The 15,007-nt window shown below is 61.8% G+C and overlaps 2 protein-coding genes across 2 annotated transcripts; both read right to left on the reverse strand.

Annotated features, from left to right (window-relative positions):
- Nucleotides 1-185: 185 nt before the first annotated feature.
- Nucleotides 186-3,300, reverse strand: LOC114489892 (ADP/ATP translocase 3). The gene is made up of 4 exons (XM_028503745.2): nucleotides 3,073-3,300; nucleotides 2,007-2,493; nucleotides 1,217-1,357; nucleotides 186-806 (listed from the first exon to the last, which is right to left on the reverse strand). Exons 1-4 carry the CDS (start codon nucleotides 3,181-3,183, stop codon nucleotides 649-651), a joined length of 897 nt encoding a protein of 298 aa, XP_028359546.1. The 5' UTR covers nucleotides 3,184-3,300; the 3' UTR covers nucleotides 186-648.
- A 3,641-nt stretch (nucleotides 3,301-6,941) lies between these two features.
- LOC118498607 (probable bifunctional dTTP/UTP pyrophosphatase/methyltransferase protein) lies at nucleotides 6,942-14,115 on the reverse strand. Its single transcript, XM_036017243.1, has 5 exons — nucleotides 14,110-14,115; nucleotides 10,010-10,120; nucleotides 9,336-9,479; nucleotides 8,171-8,293; nucleotides 6,942-7,334 (listed from the first exon to the last, which is right to left on the reverse strand). The coding sequence occupies exons 2-5, from the start codon at nucleotides 10,101-10,103 to the stop codon at nucleotides 7,120-7,122; spliced, it is 576 nt and encodes a 191-aa protein (XP_035873136.1). The 5' UTR covers nucleotides 10,104-10,120; nucleotides 14,110-14,115; the 3' UTR covers nucleotides 6,942-7,119.
- Nucleotides 14,116-15,007: the final 892 nt, after the last annotated feature.

Below are 15,007 nucleotides of genomic sequence, written 5' to 3' on the forward strand. Positions count from 1 at the left end.
GACCGTGTTTCCGGAGGGATTTCGCGAGCAGGGGCACCTGGAGGCCACAGGTGTCTGCCACCCTCACTGGCTCCTCCTCCTCCTCCTCACCACCGGAGGGCAGTGGGGGGCGGGGCGTGTGGGGGGCGGGGCGTGTGGGGGGCGGGGCACGCGCCCCTGGCCTGAAAGCAAAGCACCCGAGCTAGTTAGTTCTGTTGTCTGGTTTTAATCGTTTGCAGCAATGCCCAACATAGAACGTCATCGCAGATGCTCGGCTGTGCAAAAAAAAAAAACAAAAACGAGAGTGCTTAGGTACAAATGGGCGACATGATTTCCTTTAAATAAAACTAAGCCCAGCCCGGTCCCCGGGCGCAGCACGCGCGCCCCGGCTCTCCGCCTGCGTGGTGCAGCGGCGGCGGCACCGCCGCCCCCGCGCCCAGGACGCCGGGGTCCCCTCCCCCTCCCCGCCAATGCATGGAATCAGGGTGTGCCAGTGCTCGTGGTCCCAGGGAGCTGCCCCCGAGCCCCTGCCCGGGCGCTGCGCGGGGGCCCCGGCTGGGCGGGGCGGGGGGGCGGTGGATGTTCTGAAGGTCAGTGGTCCCTGAACAGGGAGGGGTTGCGCGTGGCTCCTCCTGGTCCCCGGGTGCCCGCGTGCCCGTGCGGGCCGCGCTAGATGACCTTCTTCAGCTCGTCATACAGCACCAGCACGAAGGCGCCGCCCATGCCCCTCAGCACGTTGGACCAGGCGCCCTTGAAGAAGGCCTTGCCGCCCTCGTCCTTCAGGATCTTCCGCCAGCAGTCCACCGTGCCCTTGTACATGATGTCGGCTGCAGGCGGCGGCGGGGTGGCCGGGGAAGGGACACACAGAGAAGAGAGTGTCAGGATGCGACCCCCGGGCGCCACCCTCTGGGCCAGTGGGCGGGGGGAGGTCTGACCACCGGCCTAGGAAGAAACGCCAGCCCCGTTCTGGGGGCGGGTATGAAGCGTCCTCCGCGCACAGGAGACTGGGGACAGGGCAGGGAGAGCTCACAGGCGGCGCGGCTGGAGCGCCCCCTAGAGGAGGGGCAGGCCCGTGAGCAGGCCTCCCCGCCAAAGCCGTGACGGGGCACCACTCAAACGCTTTTGGGGAGGGCCGCGTATCTCACGGCGCCAGGCTTTCTACCCCCGACCCCCAAGGCCGCCCCTGGACCGTGTGTGCGCCCTCACCGCCCCACCCCCCGGAACCGGGACGCGGTACCTCCTTTGCGCCCGGACTGCATCATCATCCGCCTCCGCACGGTGTCGAAGGGGTAGGAGACCACGCCCGCCACGGCCGTCACACTCTGCGCGATCATCCAGCTGACCACGATGTGGGTGTTCTTGGGGTCAGGGAGCATGCCTGCGGGGTCACGCGCCACGGTCAGGCCCCGGCTCTCCCCCACGGCCGCCCCGAGACCGCGGCTGCGGCCACCCACCTCCCCCTCTCCCTCCAACCCCAGTGCGGCTCCCGGGACCAGGTGATGCTGCAGCGGTCAGGACAAGCTCCACTACGGGAGCTGGGGTGGGGGGAGGGGGGCGCCACCTGCAAGGCACCCGCGACAGTCCCAGCGCACAGCTCCGGGCCAGGGAGGAAAGAGCCGCCCGCCCGAGGCTGTTTCCTCACACCACTGCCAGCAGGCCTGCGCCCTGACCCTCCAGGCGGCTTACTTTCAGGGACTGACTAAATCGTGTCCTCCCAAAATTCACCGCGGACTTCCAGACCCCAGAGCGCGCCTGTATTTGCAAACACGTTGTTGAAGGGGAGGGTGAAGGCGAACTGAGGTCCCTAGGTGGCCCCGATCTAGTCTGACTGGGGTCCTTGTAAGAGGAGATGGGGACAGACACACACAGAGGGACAACCGTGTGAGGACTTGGGGGGGGCGGGGTAGGGGGGAGTCAGCCCCGCCCACCCCTGGGCCTCAGACTCCAGCCTCCGGGACTCAGACCCAAGCTGCTGCCAAGTGTCCTTGTCCCAGCCCCGCAGCCCAGCCCAGCACACACCCACCCACCTTTGGCTGTATCGTAGATGCCGAAGTAGGCGGCCCGGTAGATGATGATGCCCTGCACCGAGACGTTAAAGCCCTGGTACAGCCCCCGGATGCCATCCGATTTGCTGATCTTCACCAGGCAGTCGCCGAGGCCTTTGAACTCCCGCTCGGTGCCGGTTTTCCCCACGTCGGCCGCCAGACGGGTTCTGGCAAAATCCAGGGGGTACACGAAGCAGAGAGACGTGGCTCCCGCGGCACCGCCCGAGGCCAGGTTGCCGGCGAAATACCTCCAAAACTGCGTGTGCTTGTCCACGCCTCCCAGGAAGATCTGCTTGTACTTATCCTTGAAGGCGAAGTTGAGGGCTTGGGTGGGGAAGTAGCGGATGACGTTGGCCAGGTTGCCCCGCCAGAAGGACAGCATGCCCTGCTCCTTGGGAATTCGCACGATGCAGTCCACGATGCCCTTGTACTGCTTGTCGGCCGCGATCTGCTTGCTGGCATGTTGAACCTGCAGGGTGGACGCACAGGGCTCACGGGACGGCCTGATAACCCAGAGGACGGTGTTCTGAGTGAACCAAGTCGCCCACGGGCCGCCCGGCTCTCCAAGCAGTGCACAACTGGGCTGTGGCCGCAACAACGTTGCCAGCGACCTCCGAGCAACAAGGTGGCAACTAACGCGTTCCACTTGCAACAGTTGCACAACACACCGCACTTGACTGCCATTTAAAGCTGCACAGACGACTATAAAAGTGTGGGAAGAATTCAAGTCCGACAAGGGGCACTGGCGGGGCCGCGCCGCCCGGCCACCCACAGGGTACCTCGCGAGCACCCGCCCCGCGCGTGATCACCCGCCCGGCCCAGAAAATGCGTGCGAGCCACAGCCCCTGCTCTGCGCAGGCGCACCACTCACGTGAGGCGCCCCCGGAAGTCTGCGGCGTGGACAAAGCAGTGCTGCCTCGCACTTCCGGCAGCCTTCCGCCCGCCGGCCCCGGCGGACGCGACCCGGTCGGTCTGCTGCCCCCGCCCCCCCCCCCCCCCGGCCCCGATCCCCGGCTCCCCGAGTCCGCGCATGCGCACACCGCCCCACCTGCAGCAGCAGCTTGACACGCTCGATCGGGGCCACAGCGGTCTTGGAGATGGCGGCGGCGATGCCTCCGGCCAGGAAGTCCTTAGCAAAAGAGATGGCCTGTTCCGTCATGGTGGCGCAGCGGGCGGCGCAGAGGGCGCAGAACGGAGTGGAAGCGCGTAAAGCCGCAGGGTAGACGCCGCTGGCTCAGCGCTGCTGCCGCCGCGGGGACCGAAAGGACGGAGAGGCCACGGCGCAGCCGCTAAGGCGCCGACGCCCCGCCCAGCGCCCCCGCGCGCCAACCCTATTGGCTGTGTCGCGCGCCGATGCCCCGCCCCTCCCAGGCCGCAATTGTCCCGAGCCGCCACGAGCCCGCCCCGCGCTCTCGTGCACCACATCCATTGGCTGCGCCCCCTTCCGCCCGCCGCGCTCCGGGACAGGTCGGGAGCCCGGCCCCGCCTACGCGCGCCGTCTACCTGGGGGCTGACAGGCCACCGTGACCTTGTCAAGGTCACGTTGGGGCCCGGAAGAGAAGCGGGAGGTGGCAGTGGAGCGGGTTAGGGAGAGGCTGGGGGTTGCAAATAACCCACCCGGGAGCCCTTCTCGCCCGAGGCCCGGGAGGACCGTCCGGTTGCGCAGGCCAGAGCTGGAGCCGCCCGACACGTGCTTTCCGAACCCCGATCTCAGGACGTCCCGAGCCCCACACCCAGGTCCCCAGGGTCTGCCCTCCTCCTTCCCCGAGACCCAGGCCTGTCCCGTGTCCATGTGCGTGGCCCGCAGGACCCCTCCGGGCCGCGGGGGTTCCGGAGCCCTGACATTGGGATCCCTGGAGACTCCGCGCCGGGCCCTGGGGTCCCCCCCACCAGGCCTGGGGTTGTGACACGGGCCCACTCTTCCCCCAAGCGGGACTGGAGGGCGTGTGCTGCCCATCACACTCATCCTCTCAGGCTCACCGACCTCCCTCCTCCCCGCCGACCCGGGAAGCCACGGAGACTCACGTGCTTGGAAACATTGTGGACGTTTATTTGCGTTGTAACTAAATGTCATTCATCCTCTCCAGCTCATCCTCACCTGCTCACCGCGCTGCCCCTGGGAAGTCCCTGGAACTCACTTGCTTGGAAACATTGTAGACCTTTTATGTGCGTTGTAGCGGAACGGCCCCCACAGGTCGCCCTTTGTCACGGGATGGATTTGTTTCAGATGCATCGCATGTATCACATGTATCAGATGGGGTCAGAGCAGTGCCAACGCCAAAAACAGCTACTTCGTAGCGACTCAGAAGCAGGCACGCGTTCCCTGTTTTCCTTCAATTCCCCCCCCACACACACACCTTTTTGTTTTGTTTTGTTTTGTTTTGTTTTATGTTTGTGTCCCCACCAGCAGGTGAAATCTGCAGACCCCTGGGTGGATGGTGGGCGATGCCGCTAAGCACCAGAGGCGTCCTGGGCACCCAGGCCGGCGGCCGCGGGCGTCCTGGGATAGCCCAGCGGTGTCCTGCCTGGACCTCAGGGAGGAACAGGTGGGGGCGGGGCCTGAGGCTGGCAGGCGCAGCGGCTGGTCCTTCGGGAGCAGAGGCGTCACCTGGCAGCAGGCCAGTGGGCCAGCCTTGCAGGTGCTGCCACATGGCTGAGGCTTCACCTGGAAGGGGTGGGGAGGGTGCCCTCGGGGTCCAGGCCTGGAGGCTGCAGCCACCGCAGGGTTCTGGGGCAGCGGACAGGGAGGTCGTGACTTCCCAGCGGGAAAGGAATTTGCCCTGCGGGCTGGGCCTCTGGACTGTGAACCAGGAAAGCATCCATCTGCTTGCCATCGGCTTTATTATCCCAGGACCAGCCTGTTTGGGGTGTGGAGAGGGCGGGCGCGGGCCGGCAGGGGACCCCGGGGAGGGTGTGCACGCCCCTCTTGGCCAGCAGGGGGAGCAGCCCACGCTGCTCATTCAGGATCACGTGGGTTGGCGTCTGCTCAGACCCGGAGCTAGGTGCTCCTGCTTCAGTGGCTGTGAGAGCCGTGGGGGCAGGTTAACCTCCGCGTGACCCGTCCATCCCCTTCCCCAGGCGCCAGCGTGGCCAGACCCACCCCACCGGCCAGCACCGCACAGTTGGTTCCTCGGGGAACCTGACAACCAGATGCATCCAGGGTGGGGGGATGAATGAAGAACTGTGGCCTCCCCCGTGTCTAGTTAACTGGGTTCAGAACAGAGAACCTTAGAAAGCATTGCGTGAGGGCACCCAGCACACCCATCTGGGAGAGGAGGGTGCAGCTACGACGCGAAGGAAGATGAGGCTGAGCAGGGCAGTGCGTGCACCACCCGGTCCACAAGGGGGCAGCACTCACACTTCAGCTGGGAGGTGGGGGACCGTCTCCCATTCCTGGGCGCTGTCCCCGATTTCACCACACATTGCACGGGCTCAGAGATCGCCCCGCGCTGGCCCCGCGGGAAGTGTGAGTCACTCTGTGTCGCCCGAGTATGGCAAAGACGTCTGCAAAATGCATGGGTTCCTTTTCCAAAATAAAGGGGGTGGGGGGGGGGGGCAAGTTTTAAAGATATCAAGTCCCAGGGGAGGGCTCAGAATGAGTCATGAAGAGGATGGGGGGAGATGGGGTGGTGGGAGCCAGGCTCTGCCTTTAAGCAACCTGGTCTGCTGGGGGGCCAGCAGGCTGCTTGGGGTGGGGACCCACGGGGTCCCACGAGGTCCCTGACAGGGAATGGGGAGGACTGAGCCCATGTGCACTCAGGTGGTGATGTGACAGCCCGATGTCCCCAGCTGTTCCCCACCACCACACCCGAATGGCAGACTTTACCCCAGGATGACGCTCCCAGACTGTCCCGGGTCCTGGGGCACTCACACACCCCTCAAAGAGCAAAGGAATGAGAGAATTGCACCCAAGGGTGGGGCTCAGCTCTGCCACCCACCCCCACCTGGGGCTGCCTGCCCATTCCTGAGGAGGAAGTCCCTTTGAGGAGAGAGACACGGGTGGGCACCCTCCCCCCATGTTTCCCCACAGGCCCTGAAACCCACAGTGTTCGCACCAGGTTCACAATAACCACACACTCAGGCTGTCAGTCTTCCCTTCGCATCGTGTTCATTGTTTCTAAGAGCATTTCCACCAGCCACAGGGGCACAGAAAGTGGTCTCAGGGGACCAGGGACCCTTCCCCGGTTCCCTCAAGTGTTACCTGCCTGTCCCTCTGCAGCCTGGGTCTCCCTGGTGGTGAGTGGGGTCCTCGGCTAAGGGCTCCCTGTAGAGTGGAGGACCAAGGTGTCCATCCAGGACTGTGCATGAGTGATTATGTGTGTGATCATCGACACTGTAGAAATCATGTGTGTGTGTGTGCATCTTGTCAATCAACTTCTAGATTGTCTATGAAATCCATTCTCACTGGGAAAATCACGACTACAAGCTCTGTGTCCTACAGACTGCTGATTGGAGCTGCAAGGGAGATGGAACAGATCCATCTGAACGATACCACCGGTCACCCTGCCCACTGCCTCCCGCTGACCAGTGTGCACGCGCTTCCTTACTCTTTAGGGAAACGGACACCTTACCAGGACACAGAGTCCCAGCTGCAGAGTGTGGGGACTTTGTGGTGAACAATCATCTTCACACGGTCAACCTTCCCCTGCCTACACTGTGATCTTGTAAACGGGCTGATCAACCAGAGGGGAAAGGGGAGGAGCATCTCCTGCAGGGTCACAGGACAGGATGGCTGGGATGTCACTGGGACCTGGAAGTCTGGCTGGGGAGAGGAGAGAAGCGGTGGGAGGTGGTGGGAAGCACACAGGGCCGGCGGACAGAGGGCAGTGTGGACACGGCCCGTGATATGGAGGTGCACTGGCTGGAGGCCCCCGACCAGGGCCCCCACAAGGACATGTGGCCCGGCAAGTCGGTACTGCCCTTGTCCCGTGCAGCCGCACCAACCAGCTCCAAGTGCCACTCCTGACCCCGTTCCTTAGCCTGGGGGTGACTCCAGCCCCTTGCAGCAAACTCTCCACCTGACCAGCCACAGTGGGGGACTGTGGGCCAGTGTCCTCCCTGGGGAGTGACCCTGGGACTGGCGTGCAGGTGACCGTCAGGCTCTGGTGGCCAGGACGGCATCCGAGGTGCTCCCAGTGCGCACGGCCCGCACGTCGGTGAAGCCGTGTGCCTGCAGCAGGCTGCGGTACTCGCTCAGGCTGCGCTCCCGGCCCTGGAACAGCACCGTCATGGTGAGCGACATCATCAAGGCGGGCAGGGGCCTGCACTTGTCCTCGTCCAGCAGCTGTTCCGCCACCAGGAGGCCGCCACCTGTGTGCACGAGAGCAGCCACTGGGGTCCTGCCTGGGTCCCAGAAGAGGGGGCTGAGGGACTCCAGCCCTCAGGGGTGCAGGCTGCAGACAGATCCCACCGGGCTGGGGAATCAGACAGGGAGTTGGAGGGAAGACAGAGAGAAAGACAGACAAAGACACAGAGAGAGAGGGAGGCAGAGACAAGACACAGAGACCCAGGGAGACCCGGGGAGACACGAAGGGACAGACAGAGGGAGTGAGCAGGGAGAAGGAAAGGGAGCAAGGACAGGAAAGGCAGGCGGTGGGGGGCAGTGAGGGTGCCTAGTCCTCTGAGGGTCCCCTCCAGGGCCCCCTGAGGGTATGCCCTCCATAGGACACACGTGGAAACTTTTATTATAGGAGGGGCCCCCATGAGCCCACCGGGGAGCCGGTGGTGGGACCCTGGGCCCCAGCTGCTCGAAGCAGCAGCAGCAGCAGCATCCTGGCCAGGGACACAGGGGAGGGCAGGAAGGCGGAGTGTGGGTGTGACAGGGAGACAGGATTAGCTGAGGAGGGAGGGACTCAATGGGCAGGGCAGCCCTGGGGGGGGGGGGTTCCGTGGGGCAGGAGACCACAGGCTTCCTCAGGGCACTGCAGGGCAGGACAGTGACACTAAGGAGAGCCAGGCTCAGGGGCAGCTGTCCCAACGTGCAGGCACTTGAGTCCACATCCTGGAGTCAAGAGCAAGCTCTGAAGTCTGTAAACTGAGCACCACAGGGAGTGTGGCAGCCCCTTAAGGTGCATAAAAGTTACTTTTCTAAAAAATGGACGGGTCTTCATGTGTGTCTGAAAAGGAGGTCGAAGAGGCCGTCTCACCTGGCTTGCAGCTGCGGGAGATGCGGCTCAGCAGCTGGTGCACCTTGTCGTCGGGCCAGTTGTGCAGAATTTTGGACAGGATGTACAGGTCAGCCTCCGGGAGGGTGTCTCGGAAAAAGTCCCCTGGTGGACACATAGAGGGCAATCATCCCACAGGGACTCAAGAACCAGTTCTCCCGGAGACAGAAATGGGGAGGCACCACCTCCGAACTGAACGGAAAAAGACTCTGCTTGCAGTGGGGTGAGAGGGCCCCCCCAACCTGATCCAAGTCCTAACTCTGGAACCCGGGAGTGGCACCTTATGGAAACTGGGTGTTTGCAGGTGGGATGTGTGGAGGTGCTGAGAGGAGGCCGTCCTGGGTCAGGGTGGCCTCACATCCAGAGGCAGTGTCCTTGGAAGGGACAGAAGAGGAGACGCAGAAAGGAGGAAAAGCCACGTGGAGGTGGAGGCAGAGACGGGAGTGACGTGAGTACCAGCCCAGGGATGCCCCGAGCTCCAGGAGCTGGAAGAGGTGCAGAGCACCCTCCCTGCAGCCCGTGGAGGGACCGGGGCTGCAGGACACCTGGAATCAGGTGGCCGATCTCCAGGATGGAGGCAGGAGGAATTCCTTGCTTTTAAGGTGCCCAGGTTGTGTACTTGGCATTTAGCCAAAGAAAACAATAATACACAGGGAAACGTTTTGAAACTATTACATGTTGCTGCCCAATGAGGAAACGTTACATTGTTCCTATGCAATGGTGGCGGGGGGGGGGGGGGGGGGGCATGTGGTGTCTCCCGAAGCCTAGACCTGTTTTTCTTGTTATTCCTGAAAGGAGACAGTGTAACAGCCTCACCCAGCCCTGGCACTGTATCAGGGGTTACAGGGAATCCAGGCAGCGGTGAAAGTCCAAGGAGGGAGTGGGTTGGGGAAAAGCCGACACCGGCTCATTTTGTATAAAGGACCCGAGTGCTGAGGAGTTGCTACTGGATGGGGGTCCTGCAACCTTCCCCAGGTGGACGAGGGGCCCCTGTGCAGACAGAGGTGAGCACGGCACACACATACCCACCAGCACACACACACACCCCTGCAGAGGCACAGACACCACACTCACGCACACACAGGGACAGGCTCCGTGTCACAGGTCAGAGAGTCCTGACCAGATGCAAAGGCACAGGAGCTCTTACCTGGCACGAAGCTGACCTGCCCTGCCTCGGGTCCATGGGGCTTAAAGAACACGGCATCCTCGATGACCTCTGGCAGGTCAAATATGGTCACCTTCAGACCCGGGTACTGCCGGGCCAGCTCGTAGGCAAGGGCGCCTGTGGACCCTGCAGGTGAAATCACACACTGTACCCCTGCATGCCCTTCCAGGCACTTAGGGAGGCCTGGGTGAGTTTCCAAAGTGCAACTGAGGCCAAAGCCAGCAGTGTTCTGGAACATGCATTGAAGCCACTGCTGCGAAATAAAGCCAAGCATGATGCAGATGGCTGGTGTCTTCTATGGGAATTGGGGCCTCCCAATGTCAGGACCCTGCAGTTGAGCACGTAAGTGGGATGGGGACACAGCGTCACAAGAGAATCCCCAGGGCAAAGTTGTGGAGGTCTGGTACCATCTCTAATCCTTTCTGGTATGTGAAAGCTGATGTGATGGCTGGTGCTTCAACAGCCACACTGGGCCACTAGGAGGATGGGTGTGCAGGGAGAATAGGGAAATGCAAGCTGGCAGCTCAGGACTCCTTGGGGTGTTTTTGAGAGATAACCCCGTTTTGCAGTCTTATGAGCATGTCAGTCACATGCAATGTGACCCAGGAAAAGGCATGCACGAGCTGGTGACACAGAGTCCCCGTGGGGTTACACACCTCCCAGGTCGCAGGCAGAGGTGAATCCAGACAGGTCAAAGGCTGTGGCCACCTGGCGAGCAGCCACCTTGGTGTGGCCGTGCATGGCCCGCATGTACTGCAGCTTCTTTTCTCGATTTGGGAAGAAGGACTCCTGAGGCAGAGCAGGGTGTGAGCAGAGAGGCACAGTCTGGGCCTCCTGCATCCGGGCGGCACCCCAGCTGACCTGTCCCTGGGACTGGGCCTCTCTGTGTGTCTGTCTGTGTCTATCTGTCTGCCTTGTGACTCTGTGTCCCTCTCTCTGCCTCCCTGCGTATCTGTCCCTCTCCCTTCTCCACCCCCTCCCCCGCCCACCCTCCCTCAGGGGACTCCATCAGGACAGGTGGCATCCAGAGGGCAAACGCTTGGTGGCTCTGAGGTTCGTGAAGCCCCAGGCCACACAGGGATCCCCTCCCCTCAGATCCTTTCCCCGACCCACCATGGAAGGAACATCTCTGGCCGGTCACCTGAAAGTGGTCCTTCCCCGCTGTGCCCACAGCCCTCTGGGCCTGGATGGTGCCCTCCCGGACAGCAAAGTCCAGGTAGGAGAAGAAGGGCCAGCCGAAGTCCTCGTGGATCATGGCATAGCTGTGCAGGGAGTACTCGCCATCTGACAGCAGGTACAGGGTGGCCAGGGGTGTGTTGCTGTAACCTGAAGTGACAGGTGAGGTCCTCCCAGTGAGGCTGGAGCTGGTGGCACCACCAGACCACAGCTGAGGTCCACGGGGAAGGAGCACGAACACCATCCCTGAGAGTGCTACTCACCACATGCTGGCAGGCAGCTCCCCAGTCCACCTTCAAGGATCCACCCATCCATTCACTGGCCTATGTGGCCATTCTTCCATGGACCCATCAGTCTCACTAGCTGCCTATCCATGGTCACAGCCACCCATCCATCCACCCACCCATCCCTCCATCCATCTATCCATCCGTCCGTCCGTCCATCCATCCGTCCATCTCATCTCTGGTCTGCTCTATGTCCGAATGTCCACCCAGGGCTCCTGACTGTCCATCTGCCCATTGCCCCACCCACCCACTATCACCTCCACCTTCAACAACACATCCATCTTCTTCCTTCTGTCCTTCCTTCCACCTCCCCACCGATGCATCTCTCTGCTTCCTCCCCACCCACCCTTCTGTCCACTGTATCTCAGTATCCATCCATCCATGTGTCTCTCATCTCTCCACCTGCCGCCTCGTCTGTCTCTGTAGGTCAACCCCTGTCTGTGTCGAGCACACGGAAATATCCTGCTTCTTCCGTGTCTCTGGAGGTCCCTGAGTGACACAGCCCCTCCGAGACCAGAGACATGAGGAGTCACTATCCTCACACACTCACAGACACACACACACAAACACACTCATACACACACACACACACACACACACACGACTTTCCCTTTCTTCCATCCATCCTCTGTCCCACCCTCTGGGGAACAGCCACACTTCTGGGGCAGAGGGACAGCTCGTGAGGTCATCCCTGCTGGCTCAGAGGCCACGTCCACTCAGGGACCTGCTTCCGCCTTCTGAGGTTCTCCAGGAAACCCCTCCGAGGCCCCTCACCTCCCTCTGTCTTGTCCAGCAGGCCCAGGCCTGCACAGACGTCCAGCAGCTGTCTAGTTCCGCCCTCTGAGGCACCGATCTTCCTGGCAACGTCCGCCCCGCTCAGGGGGCCCTCGTCCCCCAGCAAATCGAACACCTTCATCTTGCAAGCCGTGAACAGGGCCTGGGCACGAACAGCAGCTCAGTGAGACCCTCCCTGGGGCCCTAGGAGGGAGCGTGGCCCAGGGGGACGTGGACCTCAGACACCTCGTCTCCAGGACACAAACAAGACGAGCTCCCGTGGGTCAGCCCCCAGGTTGTACCCTCCCTCCCGGCCACCCCAGGAGCCTCAGCAGGTCACCTTGGACCCCTTGAAGCTGTCTATCAGTTCCACAATGGCATTCGGGGGGAGGCTCTGCACCGTGGGTTTGCCATCTCTGTCTTCCACAGCCTTCCCGTGTTTCTGCAGAAACCAGAGCTGAGCTTCAGAAACGACACATTTCTGTGGTTTGGAGCATGCAGACGGCCTCACTGCCGGTGCCTGGGCTAACTTGGGAGAGCAAGGCCTGTGTGGCCCCTCGTGCTGAGCGGGGGCAGACATGTGGCCCACATACACTCCCCCACAATGTGTACCCCACAGGGTCCTTGGGGTGCACTTGCATACTCACCTCCACCTGCCGAATATCAGTCTCTCAGTTCTCACTCATTTATACCACTACTCACAGGATTACCTTCATGCAGGTAGCATCCCAACTGCCATAGGATATTGTTATAACATGTAGTGATAAGCTGCATTAATGCTACACAGTGGAAGGCACCATTGTGTTCATTATAGGAAGGTATTGTACAGTAACATGGGTGGGACATGCATTACAATAAATGATACTGATGTAAGAATTACAATGCTCTATAACATAGCAACAAAGTAATTCACAATCTATATTATAGAAATGATACTATTAGCTGTAATAATAAGTATGTGTTATTAGGTAACAATGTATTAGGTAAGCTACATTAATTCTTATTTGTAAATGACACCTTCACACTAATTACCATAGTCTGTGATATAGTATCAATGCAACAGACCGGCTATGTCAATTCTTTGTGACGAGCTGTGCTACACAAATGCTACATGAGAGGAAGAGTATGTTACACTGCAACCCTCAGCCATAAATAAGCTGCATGACTGCACACTGTGACAGCATTTATGCAACATGTCTCCCTAAAACCTGACCCCCACCTCCCACCACCTCCCCTGTGGCCCCAGATCCCCAGGTGGCAGAAGCAGAGTCCTTGCCTGGTGCATCCTCCTGGCCACCTCCAGGGCCTTCTGCTTGGCTGTTTCCATGGCATATGTGAAAGGGCTGAGGGAGGAGGCTTTCCTGACATTCTCCTGAAATCTGGAAGGAACCACCGTGAACCTGAGCCCCTGCAATGGGAGAAGAGGGGCCGTGATCGGGTGGGGGTCGCAGGAGTCCCCAACAGAACGGGTTGGGTTACAGCCAGTGTGGCCTCTCAGCCCCTGTGGCCGACAGTGAACTTTCCCCAGTAGCCACTTCCGGCAGAGCCGGATCTCGGGGCTTAGAGGGAAGGGAGGTGTGCACCTCGTCACTCAAACGCCTGGGGACAGTATTGACAAAGGTGCTGGGTACACGGATCCAACCCCTAGTGGGAGAACAGCTCCCAGGACATTCCCAAGGCCACTGTTCCACCCCCACAGGGGCCCAGCACGTGGAAACATACTCCCCAGAAGAAATGCAAAGGACAGAAATAGGCTGTGTGGGGAAATGGGGCTCCTTTACACTGGTCCCCTAGAAATCCTCACCTAGCAAGACAGTCCCTGGTCCCTGAAGGAGGCCGGTGGTGTCCATGGCCCCCCAAGTGCCCACACTGTGCACCCTGAGGACCTGGCATCAGCGACCCCTGTCCTTGCCAGCCCTGCAGAGCACCCATGGAGCTCAGTCCCTCCCCCTCCCCCAGCAGCCCCAGGGCAGAGGCAGCTGGGTACATGATACCAGATCATTCTGCCAAACGGCCACGTCATGGAGGACACCAGACCACGAGGCCTGGTCACAAACCCGCGGCCCAGATGGCCCAGGTTCGGGCTTCCCCAGGCCCACAGACCTGGACCCCAGCCGCTAGGAGCTGCCCGCACGCCTCTGCCCCAGACCCCACTGCCCCAGTTCCTAGCTCTGGGCCTCAACTCCATGGGCCTCACACCTTGTCCCTGGTCCCCACAGGCCCACAGATCCGCAGTCACCGCGCCAGGGGCACCAGGTGACCATCTGCACCAGTCCATGGGCCCCAGATGGACTAGGCTCCGGGATCACTAGCCTGCCCCTCGCACCCCAGAACCCGACCCGGTTCTGTCCCGGCTATTCACCGCGTTTCTGAGGACCTGCTGGTGGCCCGGGGCCGTAGAGGCCATCACCACATGCTTATGCAGCAGCTTCGGGATCGCCCGGAACAGGCCCATGACTCTCGAGTCCGCGCCACACTCCCTGGGCCCCAGGCGGAAGGTCTTCTTGGCCAAGTGTCCTGACCCTGGGTCTGTGGACCCGGAGAGCCGGCCGGGTCTATTGAAGCCCCAAGCCCAGGAGACCCCGCCCACACAGCCCCGCCCCTGGGCCGACCACGCCCCCAGGGCTGGTTCTCACCACTCAGCTGGGACTTCCTGGGATGGAGGCCCCGCCTACTGCGCCTGGCCCGCCACGCCCCCAGCGAGGCCACGCCCACGAGCCAGAGCCACGCCCCGAACTGAGCCCAGCTTCCAGGCTCGTTCTGCAGCCTGTCACGGCCACGTCCAGTATTTCTGTGGCCGGTTTATCCCAACTGACACCCGGTGTCTCTCTCCCGCACAGGCCGCCCACTGTCCACACAGTGTGTCCGAGGACCCCCAGCTCCCCCGTGCGCTGTGGGGGTCCAGTTCGCGGCCTTGCCTCTGTACTAGGATGACCCGGATCCCTGGGATCTCGGGATTGCTGAGCAGGACCGCCCCCCACTGCGGTGGTTCAGGGGCCCTTCGGGTCACTCCAGCGGCCCCGCAGGGTGGGTCAGAGAGAAAGGGGGGTGGGCAGGGGCGCCTGAGGTGAGGGAGAGAGGCAGGGGCCACTCACCCAGCCTGGGCTCCCCAAGGCCTGGGCTCCAGGCCTGGGAAGGCTCTGCATGGCCCTCACGGTGATGAGGCCTGGGTGCAGTGAGCCTGGCTCAGCCTTTAAGCAACCTGGGTGCTGGGGGCCAGCAGGCTGCTCGGGGTGGGGACCCACGGGGTCCCCGACAGGGAAGGGGAGGGGTGAGCCCATGTGCACTCAGGTGGTGATGTGACAGCGCGATGTCCCCAGCTGTTCCCCACCCCTGTATGGCAGACTTTACCCCAGGATGACGCTCCCACACTGTCTGGGGTCCTGGAGCACTCACACGCCCCTGAACAAGCAAACGAAT

The sequence above is a fragment of the Phyllostomus discolor genome, chromosome Y, assembly GCF_004126475.2.
Source record: "Phyllostomus discolor isolate MPI-MPIP mPhyDis1 chromosome Y, mPhyDis1.pri.v3, whole genome shotgun sequence".
Lineage (NCBI taxonomy): Eukaryota > Metazoa > Chordata > Mammalia > Chiroptera > Phyllostomidae > Phyllostomus > Phyllostomus discolor.